The sequence below is a fragment of the Metopolophium dirhodum genome, chromosome 1, assembly GCF_019925205.1.
Source record: "Metopolophium dirhodum isolate CAU chromosome 1, ASM1992520v1, whole genome shotgun sequence".
NCBI lineage: Eukaryota > Metazoa > Arthropoda > Insecta > Hemiptera > Aphididae > Metopolophium > Metopolophium dirhodum.
In genome coordinates, this window is record NC_083560.1 from 92,750,316 (window position 1) to 92,772,360 (window position 22,045).

Below are 22,045 nucleotides of genomic sequence, written 5' to 3' on the forward strand. Positions count from 1 at the left end.
ATGTCGGAAGATGTGAAAAGACAATTGGTAAATGATTACCCAGAGATTGATATTGAAACTATTGTGGACGTTGTTCATAACAAATGCTTAGTGCTGCTAGAACAGGTCGTCTTTTCGATGGGTAACCATTCACTTCATCAGTTTGGACTTCCTTCCCCATCTCACGATGCGAGTGAATTAATTGTTAATCGTGATTATCTGAGAGAACTGTCTTATGACGTAGAACAGCTTTCTAAATTAGTTTATCACAACATAACAAAGCTTAATCCTGAACAAAGTCAAGTTTATTACGAAGTTATAAGAAGTGTTGATTCAGATTCTGGACGTGTTTTTTTCTTGGATGCTCCTGGTGGAACAGGAAAAACGTTTTTAATGAATCTGTTGCTAGCTAGCGTAAGAATGCACAAAAAAATAGCAATTTCTGTCGTTTCATCTGGAATAGCAGCTACTTTGTTGGATGGTGGAAAGACCGCTCACTCTGCTTTTAAACTTCCTATCAACTTAAATTTTTCTGAAACTCCTTTATGCAACATTTCAAAGCAAAGTGATGCAGCACATGTACTTAAGGAATGCAAGTTAATTGTTTGGGATGAAGCTACAATGGCTCACAAGGGAGGAGTAGAAGCATTGGATAGAACTCTCCAGGACATCAGGAGTAGTAATCACCTAATGGGTGGGATGACCGTCTTAGTGGCTGGGGACTTCAGGCAAACACTACCTGTTGTTCCTCGAGGAACTCGTGCTGATGAGGTAAGGGCCTGCCTTAAATCATCCTACCTATGGCCTAAGATCCAAGTCAAATCCTTACGAGTCAACATGAGAGTGTACCTTAGAGGCGATCCTGAGGCAGAGGATTTTTCCAACTTACTCCTTCAAATAGGAAATGGAGATTTACAAGAAGATGATGATAGGAAAGTGAACATTCCAAACAATTTGTGTTCAGTCGTCAAGGATCTAAAAAGTTTGAGTGAGCAAATATATCCGAATTTAAATATTTTACATTCAGAAAACCTGACTTGGCTGAACGAAAGAGCCATTCTTACACCAAAGAATGACACTGCAGCAAGCATCAACGACTCGTTATTGGACCAGATTCCTACTGAAATGGCGTAATATTCATCTGTGGACTCTGTTGTGGAGTTAGATGATGTAGTTAATTACCCTGTAGAGTTCCTTCACACTTTAAATCCACCAGGAATTCCACCTCACAATCTATGTTTAAGAATTGGAGCTCCAATAATGCTATTGCGTAACCTTATACCTCCAAAACTTTGTAATGGCACACGACTTCGGGTAAAGACCTTACATAAACTTGTAATTGAAGCAACTATCTTTACAGGCTGCGGTAGGGGAGAAACAGTTTTTCTACCAAGAATACCTTTAATTCCATCTGACTACCACTTTCAATTCAAACGGCTACAGTTTCCCATAAAGGTATGTTTTGCCATGACAATTAATAAAGCTCAAGGACAGTCTTTGAAAGTGGCCGGAGTGGATTTAAGGAATGACTGTTTCTCCCATGGCCAATTATACGTAGCCTGTTCACGTGTAAGCTCTCCTGATAGTCTGGTAATACTGCTTCCCGAAGGAAGAACCAAAAATATTGTATACAAGGAGGTACTATAAAAAATGCGAAAACAATCGAAAAGAAGAATGTATTTTTAAATGTAAATTATATAATATTTAAATTTGTAGCCACATGTGTAATTATATGGGTAATATTGTTAAGTGCTATTTATTTGTTATGCTTAGTCAATTGTTTTTGCTTTTTTTTCAACGCTTCCAGAGTGTTTTACACCTCATAGGAGTTTTTCCGGGCAACGCCGGGTAATTCAGCTAGTTAAAATATATATGTGTGTAAAATTGATACATATCTATGCCCTAACATTCTAGGAAAATATATTCACAGGTTTAAAGCAAAAAAGTGTATCGAATAAATAATAAAAGAACTTACCTTCCACGAAAATCCATGGTTATGAGAACGAAAAAAAACCAAACAGTTATTTCAGCGTATAACACACGACTAACTGATATTGAAAATGTTGATGAATGATATCTAGTTCTGTTATGTATATAGTGAATAAACATTGATAAAGTCGATATAACACTAATACGTGGGGAGCCACAGCTACTTTTTGAAATAATTTTCAAGTTACCATATGGGTGCACTAGGATATAATGGGTTAAGTTATTTCAAAAATTATTGTCCCAATAAATTATTATCCCAATGTTTGTTTTTAAATATCAATTATCCAAATAACCTGTTACCATATAATTTTTTATCCAACCGATCATTCTCCCAACATTGGAACAATGTGTGGGACAATAATTTTGGGAATAAACTAATTGGGGGAATTATTCATTTGCCATTTTCTAATTTGGACTAATAGTTTTTGAAAGAAAATGTATTTTTCGGAATGAATATGATTGGAGAATTAATTATTGGGGAGAAAAAAAATTGGGAAAATTGGTAGCGATTCGGTCTAATGATTCGGACCATGAGATATAAAAACTAATGGACAGCGCTTAGAGAGAGGTCTAGGGTACGATATAGAGTTAAATAGAAAAGAGAACGTGAGGGTAATATAGTATTAGTTTCATACTTCAATGATTACCCTTTTTATGTTCTCTCTCTTTTCTCTCTTCGTTCTTTCTTTATCTTATATGATTCCCATGCATTGGCAGGGCGAAGTGGAATGCGCTGTCCATTAGTTTATATGTCTATGGTATAGACAGACCCGTACAGTATTTATTGTATCAATAAGTTGTTATTGAGTAGGTACCACAGAATATTGTATTTGTACATTGTTTTCATAGTAAAATCAATATTTTATCGACATCCTTACTTTTTTTCTTGAAGATTTTTCTCGCATGAAAACAATTTTTTTTAAACTATTAATTCTATTAATTTGTATTTTTAATGCCTTAAAATAAGTATTAAGACAAATATAGGTACATTAATGTTTGGTCTCAGCATAATTCTAGTTTAGCAACCTATCGATTTTTAAAATTTTTTTTTCCATAATGTGTGTTTTATAAGAATGTAAAAAAAAGCCGGACAAACTTCGTTTTGAAGTTATTGATGAAAATTTTCAAAAACTTCATTTTTTCGTTACACGCATTTTGTTAAAAAAAATATACTTTTAAAATTTTTATTGACCCTACTTGAGGTGGTTTTGCATAGCAAGTCCAGGGGTATTTTCGATTTTCGGAGCGGAGCGACCGCGCCGAGGAGCTTAGCGACGAGTGTTGCAACACGCGTATAAGCATTTCCCATACCACATTCGTCATTTTTTTAGTTTAATTTTCACATTTTTGCATTTTTATTGATCCTGTTACCTCCTTGAGGTGGTTTTGTATAGCAAGTCGAGAGATATTTTCAATTTGGAGGAGCGTAACGACAAGTGCCGCAACACGCGTATAGGCATTGCCCATACCACACGCGAAAACTTCAAAAGCATGTATGTTAGGTAAGTTTTGATTTTACCAATCTATTAAGCGTTAAAAACCACACATTTTGAAAAAAATTTTAAAATTGTCAATTCTAAGTATATTTTTTAAACAAAATGCGCGTAACGAAAAAATTAAGTTTTTGAAGTTTTTTATCAATAACTTCAAAACGAAGTTTTTCCAGGCTTTTTTTACATTCATAAGAATAGAACTTCATAGAACACCTAACCTAACCCTAAAACACACATTTTGGAAAAAAAAACATTTTTAAAAATCGACAGGTTGCTAAACTAGAATCGTTCCTTGGTCTCTCTTCACTTCATGCATGGATACGATGTGTTTTGAATTTAATTGCATGTTTCGTACTTATCGCTTAGAAATTAAAACATGGGCAGTAAGTAGCTACTTACTTTTACTAAAATCGTACTATACATGAATATATTATGCAACATTTAACCTTTTATGTACATTGTCATTTTTAGATAGAATCGACTGCTCACAGATTGTAATTTGCTGTAAGAAAAAAATATTACAAAATAAATTGTGGTTAGGAATTCGTACAGAACAGCCTTCTTAATCCATGAGTAACCAGCACCATACAAAACTCTACGCGGTTAGGTAATGCGATTCGCGACCGCCGCGTGGAAAGAAATTAAACGGTCCAGTCGTGTTGTCATATGTGGTTGCTACCGATGTGAATAGCGTCGGTAGACCCTTTAGGCCGAAGGAATTCAGACCAGACGACGCGGGGATACGTGAAAATGCACGAACGGTGTTCGGTGCTATAATTGTATTGTATTTAAATTTTGTTTGAGTGTTAGGTAATGCTAATATTATAATAAATAGTTTGTACATTTAAAAACGTTGAGGATATAAAAAATCATCTGTCGTCTTCATTATATCTCCTCCAGTTATTGAAATCCCGACCGCCGAATAGATCAATTTACAGTTGTTAAAAGTTACCCACCTAATACCGACCACGAAGGCACGGAACATCTACCGTCACTCGTACCTTCTAACCAGTAGGTAGTACCTATACAGTTTACTCTGTCCAACAACAGAGCGCAACATTTCGATTTCCAAATTCCAAATGGAATGCGTTCCGCCGTATCGGAGTCTGAATCCCCCACCACGGAATATCTGAACGTGTATACAACGGTGCCGCTGCGCGGTCTAGTGGCGGCGGCGGAAGCGTTCGAAAGGCGGTGATACATACTTATATGTACATGAAAATAATTTAAAAGAAGTCTTTCCAAATGTGTACATTTCTCTACGACTTTATTTAACTTTGCCAGTTTCGAATTGTGAAGCAGAAAGAACAAATTCAAAATTAGAGCTAATTGAAAACGCCAGAAGAACATCGCTTCACCAAGAAAAATTAAACTCACTCGTTCGTCTATCGGCTGAAAGCTTACAAACAATATTAAATTATGTGAAGTACAAACTAAATTAGGTTTGAAAAAAGGTTCTATAATGAGGGTTTGCGATACTCGTTGCGTTTGCCGTTTTAAAAATTGTAAAGTCATCATTGAAAATTATGTTGCTATTGTTGATACACTGAAGATCGAAATTGAGGATCAAGCTGATAAGAACGTGCCTCAAGCAATAGGTAATTGTTATTCTCAACTGTATAAATATAAACATTTTTTTTCTCTTTAATAGTTTAATTATTAAAAACTGTGTATACTAGGAATTCTCACTTCAATAGGAAGAAGTGAATTTATTGTTTTAGTTTTTATTCTCCATGAGGTATTAAGTACAATAAATGTATTAAGCAATCAACTATAGAATATTGATACTACATTAGAAAAGTCAGTAAATATTATTAATGGAGTTATATCAACATTTAAAAGCCTAAGATCTAATGAGTCGTTTGGTAATCTTTGGACAAGAATTAGGTACTACATATTCTATAGGTTAGTATACATACAGGGCAAAGACTCAGGGACATGTCTGGAATTTCGTTTTTTAAATAGGAATAGGTTTTTTTTAGCATTTTAGCTCTCCCAAAACATTTTGTAGCAACTTTTTATTAAAAACTTTATAATAACTATGACTTTCATCAATTAACACAAATCAGTAAATATCTACTTATTTTATTTATATTTTATATTGTGATAATTGTTTCAAGCAACAATAAATATGCTATTATATTTCTTGCTGCTCAAGTATAATTAATGCTTAGTACCTACCGAAAAGTGATTGTCTTTTATAATTTCAACTCACATCCTACATTGCAACTGGGTATATATTAATAATACAGATAAGCGGCAACATTAAGGTTTTTAGCTACTACATAGTGAAAGCTATATAAATCTTCATTACTCTACTCGTATTGCAACCAATACGTTGACCATACTTATACCAGACACTTTGAATGCAATTTATGAACCTTTTAAAGATGAAATTCAGGTGATTATAAAAATTAAATCAGTACCTATAATTAATATGAATTAAATTAATTAATTAAGTTATATGGGTTGATGTTTAGCTTCCATCAACAACAGAAGAGTGGGATGTTATTGCAGATCAATTTGTTTCTTTTTGGAATTTCCCTCATTGCATTGGTGCTCTCGATCACATATTAATTTTATACCTCCCCGTCCAAGTGGTTCATACTATACAAACTATAAAGGGACAGAAAGCATTATTCTGCTTGCTTTAGTTGATGCCGATTACAAATTTATTTGGATAAATGTAGGTGCTATAGAAGAACTCATGATTCTGCTATGTATAGAGAAATTAACTTAAAAGAAGCTTACATAGCCTTACAGTTCTCCAAGATCACTACCAGGAAGTCAAATAGATACTCCCTGTGTGATTATTGCCGACGATTCATTTCCTTTGGGACCGCATTTGATGAAGCTATACTCTTCACAAGGCTTAACAAATTTACAGAGAATTGAAAACTATAGGTTTAACCGAGCTCTGAATGTCGTGGAAGATGGTTTTGGACTATTGTCCAACAAATTTAGAATTTTGTTGACAAAAATACATTTATCTCCCCCTAAAGTTGAATGGATAACAAGGACTTGCTGTGTATTACACAATTTCATTAGAAATAGATCTCCAGTACTTAAAGTTATGAATAATGAAGAAACACAAAACATATGCCAGATGAGATTCATTAACATCAATCAAGGTGTGGCAATAATAGGTCCACCAACAATGCTTATAGCATACGTGATGAATTTTTAAAATATTGCAATGGACTAGGAGAAGTAACATGGCAGCAAATTGCAGTGAAAAAGTTTATAAGTATATTATACAAATTAACAGTCTGTCAGTTATTTTTTTTTTTATTATTTACAATTAATTAAAAATCTATTTTTAACGTTAAACAATTTTATTTAAAAATAAAAAATACAATTTTACCTTATTCAGTCTTCCTTGACTAAAAATACATGTAATTAATGATTAATGAAAATGTCAATACCAAAACATACAAATTTTAAAATATAATTTAAGAGGACGTGATACCCGCATGATATCATTTTAAGATGTTGTAAGAGTTTGGTAGATTTTACCCTACCAAAAACTACCCACGACCAAAGGGGAACACTTTAGTCGTGACCTGTGAGCCGCACCGCGTGAGACCCGAGGGTCAAGTCGGTGGAGCTCACAGGCTTTGTTACACGCATGGGCTAATGAAAGCCCAAGATTTATGGGGGGAAATAAGTTAAAATAAAATAAATAATACGAATGCTTTTTTACGGGTAATCAGGTGAGTGTATTGTACACAAATAAAATAGTTATTAATTTATAAGGTGGCGCACGGCAAATACACGGGAAATAAGGTGGCACATGGCATATACAATTTAAATAAATATAATATAAGAACGAAACATGGGGACATTTTTCCCGGCCCACAGGAGGCTACACACCGTATCAATCACGGTGTTCCCTAACAGGGTTACCGGGAAAATGTACAGGTGGTTCGTTTAAACCGGGGAAAAATTACAGAGGGGTCTGCGTCTTGCAACGCCTAATATCGTGCTTTTCAGGGGGGGACAAGGGAAAGACATAATTACGACATCGACGGTGCTGGTGTGGTCTGAATTATACGGTGCTGATGTGGGTTAACTTCGCCCCATCGGGCCCATGGAGGTCGGCTTAGCCCATCATGGCTGGTATGGACCTCGTTGGAAAGAAAGATCGAAAAACTGCCGGCCGTGTCGTGGGTGACGTGAACAATCGTCGCGCGATCACGAGGTCTGTGATAGCCGTCAGTGTTGCCATCCTATTTGATAAGTACATCGTACAATATCTATAAAATTATCGTATCTAGCGAAAAAATTATCGTATACAAATTTTTTTTCTCGCTACGCTCGAAATGATAAAGATAACACCGTTATCACAATAAACAATATTTAAAGTTTAAAGTTTTAAACAGAATCTCAATTGTCAGTCAAATTTTTTTCTATGCTACTCACTGCTACTGAGTTAGTCAGCATTTGAATACAATCCTTGATTTGTGCTAGTTAGTGAGAAAAAAATGGATGATGATGATAATACACCAGGGTGTAGTACACCAAAAAAAAACAAGAATGATGAGAGGTGGAGATTTGGACCGAGAGGAAAAACCCAAACATCGAACTCAAAAATTCCGTTCAGAATGGAAAACTGATAGTACACTTAGAAATTGGATTGAACAAGACGTCGATGAGCTTAAAGCAAGGTGTAAATTTTGCAAAGTATCTATGGTTGCCGAATTAACTGTAATCAAAAACCATGGAAAAGGAAAAAAACACACGAGCATTTTAAGTAACGCGTCAAAACAAAAATCAATGATGTGTTTTACATCGAAAACCCCGACAGTTCAAAATAAAATCAATAAGCCTGTGCAACAAGCCGAAATTAAATTGGCTGGTTACATCGCAGAACATAATATTCCATTCCTAGCGTCGGATCATTTGACGGATTTGTTGAAAGACATATTCCCCGATTCAGGTATTATATTTTTAAGCATTTGTTTCATTAAACATACCTTAGGTTTTAAATTGAAAATTTCACTTATTTTTCTAATAATTAGATTTGCTAACATTATATACATTTTTTAGATTAAGTATAATTATTCTATTATGTATAACAGATATTGCTAAATCAATATCGATGAAGCGTACAAAGACCACAGCAATTATCAAAAATGTAATAGGCGCCACACAGAAGAATGAACTTGCTAGTATACTAAAGGGTGTTCATTTCAGTTTGTTGACTGATGAATCAACGGACATCGGAACCATCAAAACATCGTGTGTGGTTGTACGGTATGTGTAACTTATTGATTATAATATAATTATATCTGTGAGTACATAATTGAGTATTCTATTGTTTTTAGGTATTATGATAAAGATTCAAAGCGAATTGTAAGCACGTTTTGGGAACTACATAATGTCTTTAGTTCAAATAATCCATCTTCGGCAAATGCTGAGCATTTATATAATGGGTTATTAAAAACTTTGCATGATTTTAATATACCGTTGACAAATATTATTGGTTTTGGTTCTGATGGCTGTAATGTTATGATGGGAGAGCATAACTCAGTTGCTTCTAGACTACGAGAATATTGCCCAGGCATATTTATTATGAAGTGTGTATGTCACTCTGCACACCTCTGCGTGAGTGAAGCCTGCAAATATTTGCCAAGGTCTTGTGAAGACTTGGCAAGAAACATTTACAATTTTCTTAAAAGTAGTTCCAAACGTCAAAGTGAACTTGTTCAATTTCAAAGGTTCATGGACATTGAACCCCATAAAATCCTTCACCCATCTCAAACACGATGGTTATCGCTTGGTGCTGTAGTGTCAAGACTTTTGGAGCAGTGGGAAGCAATTAAAGTTGTATTTTGCTGATGCATACTTGGCACAACGGTTAATAGCAACGGAGCAAATTTACCACAATCTTAATGATCCGTTTATGAAACTATTCTATTATTTCCTTGATTGGATTCTTCCGATGTTCAATAAGTTAGTATAAGGTAACAGTGACTTGACTTATCTTTAAATTTATTCCATTTTTAGATTTAATAGTTTTTTCCAAACCAAGGAAGTTGTTGTGAATGACTTACACCAGATGGTAGTTGAACTGTATACTGAAATTCTTCAATGTTTTCTTAAAAAAGATTATGTATTTAGAACTCCGCTAAACTATCCTAAAAACGGCCAATACCAACTGATAAATAGCCAACTATACTTGGGCATAAATGTATTGAGACATAAAGAAAAAGCTGAAATTATTAATGATCCATCTCGTTTGAAAGATTTTTATGAAAAGTAATTTATTTATTTATTTATTTTTTTTTATTAATTATTACATTTTCTTTTATATTATAATCTTTGTTCATTTCAGGTGTAGACAATTTTTACTGTCGGCTACTGTAGAAATAAAAAAACGATATAACATGAACGACCCTGTATTGTCGAAGTTAAAAATTTTAAAACCCATCAATGCTATTTCATTAAGCTTCAGAGATGAAACACCATCATTAATGACATTAATGACTGCTGTGCCGAGAATTGTACCAGACGATAACACACAACTTATGCAATCTATTGACAGCCAGTGGCGTAGACTGCCTCTTACTTTAGTTGGTTTAAAAGAGAATATTGATATCAAGTATCCTGATTTTTTTTGGTAATTTTTTTTTTCATAACAATATGAAATCCCTATTGGTATTAACATACTAAACAAATAACTACATTTTTAGGTCAGCAGTCAAACACATTGGTGACTATGGCGAGTTAGCTGATTTCGCACTTTCGGTTTTAAGTTTACCACATGCCAATGCTGACTGTGAAAGGGTGTTTTCAACAGTTAACTGCATGAAGACAAAACTCAGAAATAGGTTAAACACAGATACCATAAACGGGGCCCTTCATACAAAGCAACACATAAAAGGTGGAAGGGAAAGTGGTAAAACGTGTGTTAACTTCCAACCAAACGAAGAAATGTTTAGTCGAATGACAAAAAACATTTTATATCCTAAGACTGATGATAACAAAGGTACCACTGACAATATTTTTAATGTTTTAAGATTTGATGATAATGAGGAAGAAGACTAATGAAAACCATTGTGATCGATTTATTTTAATTTTTAAGTTTTTCTAGTTCTATTGTTTTATTTTATAATAGGGTTCTTTAACTCAGATTTTGTTACTTTGTCCACAAGTTAAATGTTTTTCTTTTTTATGTTTTTGTTAATTTGATTCATGTTATAAACTTATATATTTATAGTATCAAACAGACTGACTATTGTTTTAGTTTTAATAGTTGTTATGTGATAAATATTGAATAATATTCGTTATTCTTATAAATGTAATAAAAAGTGTAAAGTTAATTTTTTGTTATATTTTTTCAATTTCAGATCTCAAGAATCTATTTCAATTAAATCAATCATCTTTAAAACTATTAACCTACTACAACTTTTTCATACAAAATTATATGGATAAATTGTGATTATTGTTAACTTCAGTGTTAAGAAAAAAGAAAAATTATATTTTACTAATAGCGTCTCTTAATAAATGTTATATTTAAAATTTTGAATTTCTCAGTTGTCCTACCTTTATCGTATCAAATAATTTAAATCAATGCTTAGAAATTGTCAGACTTGAGACAACAATAATGAAAGCATTCTATATGTTTAACGCAACACCAAAAAAAAAATTAAGATTAATATTACAATACATCTATCACGGTATTTTATAATTTATCGTGCCAGTCTAATCTTAGATCATATACATATGATTAAAATATATTATAATATGATCTATAAGAGCACGATTTAAGATTCTTAAATCGTGTCTAAGAAGTAAGAGTCTTACTGAGGTAAACCAATGGTAATAACTATTAAATAATAACACGGGTTTAAGATATAAATATTAAATATAAATAATACTATCTATAAACCGTGGATCAAACCATGCAAATATAATTATTAATCATTGAGATAGATAAGACTACTTGTATATACTCATAGACCTTATACTAGGTTATCCTTATAGGTCTATGATTATACCACAGAATAGATTTAATTTAATCTATTCTGTGATTATACTTAATTGTTATCTATTTCGATGCTATTAATTATCAAACTAAGTGGAATTATCGGGTCTGGGACAGTTTTCCCGATTTTGATAACGGGAAAACTGTACCCGTCCCTGGAATTATCAATATCAGAAGGAAAAAAAGCTGATAAAAATGAATCATATTTTTGCACAGGATTATGAATTAATTATATATCTGTGATCTGTGATTTTAAAAATTATCGATTTTATTGTACCGTGGTAAAATTATCGTATTTTCTTGTACGATAGTAAGTGTCTATCGTACATCGTACAAATGGCCCAAATTATCGTATGTGTACGATAATTATCGTACGGATGGCAACGCGATTTTTACAAATTTTTCTATTAAGAAAAGGATTTGATGTCGGACACTGCATGGTAAAGGGAGGATCGGGGAACAACTATTACATAACACTGCGGTCATTAGTGCACTAGCGCGCGATATCTAGTTTTACTAGACCCATGCACTGAACGAAAAAATACTATACAAATCAACAAATATATTTTATTAATTATCAATCAATGATTTTTCATAATTTCAATCAAATTATTATTCATTCAATGATATTTTGATTAAATTAATTAAAATTTTATGGAATCAAGTATTTTGAATTTATTAAATCAACAATGATTAATTAATTCAATAAAACCTATACTGTTACTTATTTGTATAAATATAATAAAATAATTTTTGTTTTTATTAGTTCAAGTAAAATTGTATTTAATTAAATAATTTGAGTTTGTAAAATTAATAATATTTATTTTAAATTCAAGAAAATAATTTTATCGAGCTATAAGTTTATAATGAAAATAGATTTTTAGAAAAAAAACCCAACCTATGGCAATGATGCCAGTTTTATTATTATTTATACCCGTTGCCCGTTGGGTTTTCCTTAGTAAGTAGGTAAAATAATAAATAGTATAGTAAAATGTATAAATATTATTTATTGATTCAAATATCGTCATATTATCATACCTACTATCGTTTATTACTGTATTGTTTTGATGTCTTCTGCAGTCGGTCGTTGGTGTTACAATATCTTAGTTACAGTTGGCCGTTACTCGTAAGGTACTACCTACTTATACAGTTTGCAACTTACGAGTTGTCTTCTTACAGTTACTACCTATATACAGTTTGTCAGTTTCCAATTTACAAGTTACAGTTATTAGTTAATAGTTACTATACAGCTGTCAGCTACTACAGAACTAACTATAGGTATAGTTAGTTCTTACTTAGTCCTGTCCTGTTGACTGGCGTGTTGTGGTAAGTAATGATTTTTTAAATATTGTTAGAGCTGTATTCATATTTGATGCTTAAAAATAAGTATTGCTTAAGCTAGTTTTCTTAATTTAAAAAATAAAAAAATTGTGATGATAACTTAAGCAATGCTTAAGGTAGGTCTCGACTAACCTTAATTTAAGTACCTACCTTATACTTTTTCCTTTCTTAAGCCAAACCCTCAATCTCGTTTATGAATCTCATTTTAGTTATAAGTATATAGCTTTAGCAATACTATTTCTCCAACTATGAATACAGCCCTTAGTCTACGGCTTGGAACTTAATGCTTTATAAATTTAGTAAATATATATACCAACATGCAATTATGCATGTAATGTTACAAAATGTGTACATTATAAGGTTATGGACTGGATTTAAATCGCTATAACAGCAAATCCAATAAACAAAAAAAATATGGAAATGCAACTAGTTTCATGCCCTATAGGCTATAATATAACTTATTTAATATACTAAAGTAATTTTACCATTTTACAGGTGCATTGTGCTTTTAAAAATATTGTAAATTGAATACAGCTTTAAATAGATAAAACCATAATAAAGGTAATAAGTAATAACTTTTGACTTAGAATTATGATTTGTTTTATTTGTAAAATTAGTGTAGATACATTTTCGGCATTGGCTTTTCACTATAAATTTATGCATTTTCTTGATCCTTTAAGCTCATATGAGTGTTCTGAGAGCAACTGTTCTCAAACATTTCAAAATTTGAATGGTCTTAGAAGGCATATACTTAGGATACACAATAATAGTTCTAAACTTACTGAAGTTAATAGTGATTTTAATACAAATACCTCGACAAATACCATGATAAACCCAAGTCATATTAATACTTCTTGTGCACCATTAATTGATACAAATATGAATATGTTAAATAATAGTAGTATCACTTCACCATTGTTGAATACTAATCATTTTAATTTAAAAGAAGCTTTAGATTTTCTAAATGTGTCAGCTGTTAAATTTAGTCTTCAATTACATAATAATAATAACTTTTCTAGAAAAGATATTTTAAATATTCAATGTGAAATTTCTGATAAAATATTAAATTCAATTATATTATTGCTCAAAGGTACTTTAGTAGATAAGATTAATGATCCTTTATTAATATCAACCACAAATATGATTATATCTGAAATTTCTTCACTTTTTAAGTATTGTGGTAGTGAATATAAGTTGAACAAGTGGTTGTCTAACAAGGAATTAACTGCAGATATTGTGCAATTCACAATAAATAATGAAATCAATTTTGTGTCTCATGCTGGTGAAAATGAGTATGATGAAATAAATACAAAGGGAATTTTATTTCCATTAAAATTCCAGTTTCAAAAATATTATGAAAAAAATGATTTACTTATTCAAACATTACAATTATATGATAATTTAAATATCTCAGATGATAGTTTTTTATCTAATTTCATTCAAGGGTCTTTATGGAAAGATAAAGTAAAATTATATCAAAATAAAATAGTTCTTCCTTATTTCATATATATTGATGACTTTGAAATCAACAATCCCTTAGGTTCAAATGCAAATTTTCAATCTATATCTGCTGTATATTATAGTTTTCCTCTGAGTAAAAACAACTCAAAAATTTCAGAAATATTTTTAGCTGCTTTAATTAAAGCAAAAGATTTAAAACATTTTGGAAATGATTTATGTTTTAAGAATTTAGTTGATGAATTGAATAGCTTAGAAAGAGATGGGATTTCTATAAACACATCGTCTGGTAAAAAAAACGTGCATTTTATTTTGGGATTAGTTATTGGAGATAACTTGGGTCTAAATTGTATATGTGATTTTAGTAAGTCATTTTCTGCTAATTTTTACTGTCGATTTTGCAAAGTAAACAAATCATTGACCAAACATTTGGCTGTAGAAGATGAATCAATGCTTAGAGATGTTCATAATTATCAAACAGATGTTGAAATAAATGACTTTAAGGTAACAGGTATATACAAAGAATGTATTTTGAATCAAATTGATTCTTTCCACGTTACAACAAATTACTATATTGATGTTATGCATGATCTTTTTGAAGGTGTTTGTCACTACAATGTATGCCACATACTTAAATATTACATTTCAGATGTTAAAATCATTTCCTTGGAAACACTAAATAATAGGAAACAATATTTTAATTATGGTGCCATAGAAATAGGTAATAACTCTCATACCATTGAAAAACACCATTTATTAAATTTTCATTTAAAAATGTCGGCTAGAGAAATGATGTGTTTTATTCATTTTTTACCCTTAATGATAGGTGATTTAATACCTAATAACGATGATACTTGGCTATTTTTTTTAAACTTTCTGGAGATTATTGACATATTAATGTCACATAAGCTGACACAAGATTTAATAGCTTGCCTTAAACGACTCATAAAAAAACATAATTTAGATTATGTTACATTATTTAAAGACACATTAAAACCTAAACACCACTTCTTAACTCATTATCCTTCAATAATTCAAAAATCTGGACCACCTAGGCATTTTTGGTGTTTCAAATATGAATCGAAACACAGAGAACTTAAAATGTATGCCCGTGCTATAACATCAAGAAAAAATATAACCCTATCATTAGCAAAAAAATGCCAGTTAAAATTTGCAGATTTTTTATTAAACGGGACAAAAGATGATGATGTTATTAAAGCTAATAAACATAAAATTGACTGTAGTTACCATGAGATACTAGCTGGCAGATTAGGGGATACATTTAAAATATATGACTGTTACTCACAATTGAAATTTAAAGGTACAGTGTATAGAATTGGATATTATGTAACAAAATTTACATATGAACTTAGTTTTTATGAAATTTTAGAAATTATTCTAGTAAACACAACAAATGAAATCATATTAATTCTTAAACAAATTAGAGTTGATTGCTATGTTGAACATTTGAAATCATATAAGATCGACAAAAATAAATCTGAAATTCTTACTACAGCTATGCCAATAGAGGATTTTAATGGTCCACCAATAAACATTAATACAGTTTTGGATGGATCATTAATGATTCGATTAAAAGAATATTTCTAATGTAAATGCATATTATATGTATTTAGTTAGATATAACTGCATGTATCTTAAATAGATACATTTATTTTTAAATTTAATTACCTATTAATTACTTTCTTGATATTTGATTTTTTATCTTATTAATGTATTCTTAAGTCTTATATTTTACACTATTTAAATTAAAGTCACAATGAGCCAATCATATCAGTTACCAGACAACTGTTCAAATGTATTTGATAATATCAGTGTAGATGAGAATCAACCGATGGATATGTTATCTCCAACATTGGAAAATAATGAAGTTAAAGTCCTCTTAGAGTCATGGGATCTAGTGTTTCTGTATCAAACTTGCATAAGTAAATTATTAATATACCTACTAGTTTAAAAATGTATTTTAACTATAATTTAATAATTTGTTTAGATCATTATATTGATATGGCAGCGTTAAAAAACATGCAAGTACATCATGTAGAAAAACTTTTATTGTCTTATCCACTTGGCATAATAATAAAATTTGAAACAAGTCTTAAGTTATGGCAAAAACCACTATTTGTTAATATCAGTATGGATCAGAAACAACAGATGGATATGTTATTTCCAACAATAGAAAATAATGAAGTTAAAGTTATCTTAGAGTCATGGGATCTAGTGTTTCTGCATCAAACTTGCATAGGTAAACTGTTATATAGTCATTTTAAATGCATTTTAACTTTTATTAAATAATTTTTTTAGATAATTACATTGATATAGCAGCGTTAAAGAACATGCAAGTACATCATATAGAGAAACTTTTATTGCTTTATCCACTTGGCATAATAATTAAATTTGAAAAAAGTCTTAAGTTATGGCAAAATACGTTTTCGGAAAAGGACATAAATACTTTGACCAATATATCTGATTCATCAATAACGTCAGCGTTACCTTTATCTATTCCTCAGTCAAAAACATCATTTTGTCTTGAAACTGTATTTGAAGAAAATAATCAGTGTGCCTATGTAATTGATTATTTCCATCAACATAATTGTTTAAATGATTCATGCAGATCAATAATTGTAACTGCTATCATAAATCATATTATAAAAGCAAAAATATCAATGTCTATTACTTTAGCAAATGTTATAGGAGACACAATTGTTGCTAAATTCCCCACTGAATTAAAAGTAAGAGTTTTCAATAGTATAAACTAAGACTAACTTTGAAACAATATTATACAGTTTATTTTATTTTAGGACATATACTTCATTAAAGATTCCATTAATAAAACTCCTAAAGGGAAAATTTATTCTAAGTACTTCAATACCATCAAACAACTACAAAACCATGGTCTAGTTGATAAGAAAATATATCAGTCAACAGAAACAAATTTGCCTACAAACCGATCATCATCATCATTTGATAAAATGATAGGTATTTATATAACAAATTTAAATATGTCTTAAATGCATTTTCCATGTTTATAACTTAATTATTTCCAGAAATTGAAGATGTCAGTATATATATTTCACAATTGCATCATGAAGTACTTACATGGCCTGAAATAGAAACAATATGGTTGAAAACAACTAATTATAGATTAAAAAATATTAAAGAGGAGGGAAATATTTTTCTTCATTGGAAGCACTTTAAAGAACCAATGGGATATAGACTTGTGAGAAATTTATATTAACAAATTTCATTGTCTTGTACTTTTGTATTTCATTAATTTTGTATCTTAAAATATATTTTTCTAGGTTAATATTGATTTCAAAAAAATGTATCCTAACTGCAATTTTATTGAAAACTTTGAAAAATCTCAGGCAAATGTATTAACTGTACTGAAAGAAAAAATAAAAGACCCTAGTTCAAAAAAACAATTAGATGAAATGTCAAAAACTGCACACTTAACTGAAAGTAAATAATTCAATATATTGTTTGTTTTTAAGAATATTATATTATAATTAAAGATTTTTTTTGATTTTAGATTGTAAAAATGCTGTTCTATTCTTCCTTCTTCATTCGGTGTTTATTCCAACATCTAAAAAGACAACAAGAGATGAAAATGGCAAAATTTCATTGAAGAAGTTTTCAATTCGAGATTCTCAAAATAGTTTTGTCATATTAGGAAAAACTAGTGCAGAATTGGAGGAATTATTATCTAAAAAAAATACAAAAATTCAACCATGCTTGTTGATAGTTGGTGAAATTAATGATCCTAAACAAATAATGGTGTACTTCGATGGCATTAAATATATTATAAATACCATTGTAAAAGCCATTGAAATATGCTTTAATATTTTCTATGTTTTTAATATTGAATATCCGCTAGAATCTTCAAACTTTTGGTTATTTATTCAAACATACTATTTTAAGATTAAAACTATTTATGATAAGCCTTGTATACAAGTTAACCAAACAATTTCCCAACTAAAAACTTACGAAAAAAAAAACAATACTTAATTAAATGTATTAGTTTCCGGTTATTGGTTAACAATTTGGGGTAATTTTTATACTTTTTTTTGTTCTCAAATGTTATCATTATTATCTTTTATTATTATTAATTATACAAATTAAGTTAAAATACTTATACATTTTTAAATTTTATCTTACTGATGTGTTGGATGAATATATTATTTTACTGTTAATAAAATGTTTTAATAACTACTTGTTGTATAAACTGTTATTTAAATACTTAAGCTGTTATTTGACTACGTTTATGTGGTTTTAATATTATTTACTCCTAGTATGTTCCATACTATAATTCAATGATAAATATTGATAAATGGTTAAAAAAATGGTTAAAAACCAATAGTAAATTATTATTGGTATTTAAAATAAAATAGGATTTTTATTTTAATAAATCAATTAAATTCAATTTATTTATTCAATAAATATATTTAAATTTTTAAAAAAGAAGTATGATTAATTTAATAGTTTTTAACAATAGAATGAATAAATACATGATCAGTTTAATAAACTATTTTGATAAGATTCCTTCCCAAATATATAAAATAAATTTATTAAATTAATAACTTCTTTTTTAATTCAATAACTTTATTTATTGACTGCGAGTTTAATAAAATAAAATTTGTATTATTAATAATTGTCTTTATTGACCGTATTTTAATAATTTTATTATTAATTCAACTCATAGAATTATTAATTTAACCTAGTTTTTACGTTCAGTGTGGTGGGAAGAATAAAGGTGCGTTGACTTGTCAACAACGTTAGAATAGGTATGCTCGGGGATATTATAATTTATTAAGGAGGCTAAAAATTCCGTGACGTTACAATGTATAAAAAATTTACAATTTTAAAATACTCATAACTCGCATTAAAATTAAAATATAATAAAAAGCCCAAGAGGTTGCCTAGATAATAATCTTACGTTTAGATGTTATAATAGGTCAATTCGCTCTAATTTTTATACTAACGGAGCTACACGTGTTCTCCTGAGCGTAAAATTTGCTTTGTTACGCACTTATAGACGGAGACAACACATTCGTTATCACCGCTTATCAGTTTTTGTAACTGGATCCAAACAATTATAATTTGTTATGTTAAATGTACATTTAGTATGTATGTACTACTGTTCGCCGTTACTCGGTAAACGTTAGTCTGTTATTTAACACAACAGTTTATTTACGGTTTATATTTATTATTTTATAATAAGCTCGGATATTTTAGTATATTTTAGTGTATTATTTCTTAAACGTTATGGCAGGAAATCATATTCTATCAATATCGTCGATTTTGGAGTGTTTTAAAGACATATTGAACAATTAAAAAGGGGGAAATTGAGTATAAATATGGTCATGTTTTAAAAATTATTGTTGGGGAAATCAAGCCTAGTATGCGGAATGATAAGTACAAAGTAAAATTAATGTTGAATGACTGTTGTATTGTTGACGCTGAGTGTACATGTCCTCGTGGAAAAGTAGTTTGCCACCATATAGCTGCGTTAGCACTATACACACACTATAATCTTAGTTCCACAGATCAAAGCTGTTCTTGGAATGTTGAAAAAATATATCATGTAATGAAGTAAGAACTATTAGTGAAATGTATGGTCGTTTTGAAAGTCCTGCTACTGATGTCACAGATGAAGATTTTGCTAATTTTAAAAAAAACGTTCCATAATTTAACTGTACCTGTAGGTTTTTCGTGGTTGTTATGGCCTGAACCAGATTCAGAACCAAACAAATGTTAAGCTATTAAATTAAATTCTATTAAGAGTACAATAAATACTGATGTTTGTAAACAGTTTGTAAAAGCAAAACAATTTGATGCAGTTAGAAAATATATATTTGAGAAATGTTTTATAACTGATGATATTACTTTAAAAATTGCTGAAGAATCTATAGGTCAGAGCAAAAGTGAAATGTGGCATTACCACAAAAAGAACAGCTTAACAGCTAGTAATTTTGGTCACATTTTATCTTCTTGCCAAAAACAAAAATTTTCAAATTCAAAGTCACTACAAAATGATACTAATTTAAGTGGTGTTCATGCTATTCAATGGGGATTGTCAAATAAAATATCAGGCATCAAAGTTTTAGAGCAAGAATAAAATGTTAGTGTTGTATCTACTGGGTTATGGTTATCAAATAATGGAGTTTTAGGAGCATCTTCCGATGGCTTTGTAAATTCTGAGTACATTGTAGAGATAAAATGTCCATGGACTTCCATGTACAGGAGTAAAAGTTAGATATTGAGCATGCCAAAGACCTAAGCTACATAGTATACATAAAAAACAAAATTATTTACATTAACAAAAAAACACTTTTATTGGGATCAAATCCAAGGGCAACTATATATAACTAAACGAAAGTTATGTTACCTAGTAATTTGGACACCAGGTCAATCAATAATCACCGAAGTAGAAAAGGATCCAGAATGGTTTCCAAATCTTAAAATATTACAAAAAATTTTTTTTTGAGACTTAAATTCCTTTGCTTATTGAAGACCGATTTAGCACATAATTTTTAACATATTAAATTAATTGTACTCAAAGTTATATATTTACAAGAAAATTTAGTATTTACAGTTACATTAAAATATATTATATAAAAAATTAAGTTACAAAATGTCAATTAATAATATTATTTTATTATGAAATAAAATATTTTGAACAGGTGGTTTTAGACTAGAACTTACTTGGATTTACCAATTTGTTTCAAATTTATAAATAAGTGGATGTTGAAGATTTGTTAGTGCAGCAACAACTTGATAAATTTGCTCTGCTTGTTTTAACAATGTAGAGGGAATACAATTTAAAATTGCAAAACATTTTATTCTTTATATGGCTCTTTCAATATGAATTCTTGCCTTAGCTATCACTTCAGTTTGTAACACTTGGTCAGGTGTAAACTGAGGAATGTCTAGAAAAGGTAGTAGATTTAAAGATACTCCAGGTGGTAAAATGTCTCTTATTAGGAAACCTTTTTCAGCTAAAACTAGGTCTCCCTGTACTAACTGCTCTAAGAGTCCACTTTTTAATGTAATCACTTTGGGCGTAGAACCAGGAAATAAGCTACTTACAAAAGTAACTACATCATTAGGTGCAATTCCTAAAAGAACTTTCCACGTGTTTCTATGCTTATAACTGCTATAACTGCTTATAACTGCTCTTTGAATATTCATAGATTGCCGAGACACTGATGTGACAATTTCTGTGCAGTCTATTACAGTTCGACAATTCATAAAAGGCTTAAAAGAATCAGGTGAACAAGTTTGATTTTTTTGTCTAGAAAGTATTTTATTCATACACTTTAAGAAAAGTACATTATGTAAAATGTTAGTCCAAGTGATGCTAATATTAGTAATTGTACTCCTACAGCACTTAAATCTTGCATCCAAATCAAAATGTGGGAAGTTATGTCTTAATTTCATTAGAGTTATAAGAAGTTGGTCTGGTTTACTTATACTCTCAACTTTCCAACCGAAGTGATAATGAAGTTTTGAATTTTTTAATAAATTATAAAGAGCTATGAAAATGTCATTTGTAGGCAAACCTGTATAAGACTGTAATAATTCATTATTTTGACTTAAGTTTTCATAGTTAAATAGACTCAATTGTTTTTATTTTAATTTCATGGCTTTGTAAATAGTTCTCAGACTCGTGAATAATTGAAGCTATGTGCGAAGAATTAACCGAGTCTGTGCTAAAATTACAAAATATATACAATTTAATATAATACTATAGCCTATAGCAGCGGTTCTCAAACTTTTA

General features: G+C 30.1%; 4 protein-coding genes across 5 annotated transcripts; all 4 read left to right on the plus strand.

The window, feature by feature from the left end:
- LOC132945803 (uncharacterized) lies at window positions 1-1,113 on the plus strand. Its single transcript, XM_061015572.1, has one exon. The coding sequence runs from the start codon at window positions 1-3 to the stop codon at window positions 1,111-1,113; it is 1,113 nt and encodes a 370-aa protein (XP_060871555.1).
- Window positions 1,114-7,997: 6,884 nt separating this feature from the next.
- LOC132945810 (uncharacterized) lies at window positions 7,998-10,511 on the plus strand. The gene is given in 7 exon segments (XM_061015582.1): window positions 7,998-8,400; window positions 8,543-8,717; window positions 8,789-9,281; window positions 9,283-9,416; window positions 9,471-9,722; window positions 9,799-10,083; window positions 10,157-10,511. Coding segments are annotated over 7 exon segments (2,097 nt in total).
- A 1,955-nt stretch (window positions 10,512-12,466) lies between these two features.
- On the plus strand, window positions 12,467-18,364 carry LOC132935174 (uncharacterized). Of its 2 annotated transcripts, XM_061001646.1 has the most exons (9): window positions 12,467-12,777; window positions 13,288-13,353; window positions 16,023-16,193; window positions 16,259-16,510; window positions 16,570-16,997; window positions 17,067-17,244; window positions 17,313-17,485; window positions 17,568-17,727; window positions 17,798-18,364. In XM_061001646.1, exons 3-9 carry the CDS (start codon window positions 16,028-16,030, stop codon window positions 18,271-18,273), a joined length of 1,833 nt encoding a protein of 610 aa, XP_060857629.1. In that variant the 5' UTR covers window positions 12,467-12,777; window positions 13,288-13,353; window positions 16,023-16,027; the 3' UTR covers window positions 18,274-18,364. The 2 variants fall into 2 exon arrangements, with proteins under 2 accessions (XP_060857629.1, XP_060857628.1); XM_061001645.1 differs by having other exon boundaries at window positions 12,467-13,353.
- LOC132945819 (uncharacterized) lies at window positions 13,933-15,858 on the plus strand. The gene is made up of 2 exons (XM_061015595.1): window positions 13,933-14,084; window positions 14,376-15,858. Exons 1-2 carry the CDS (start codon window positions 13,933-13,935, stop codon window positions 15,856-15,858), a joined length of 1,635 nt encoding a protein of 544 aa, XP_060871578.1.
- Window positions 18,365-22,045: the final 3,681 nt, after the last annotated feature.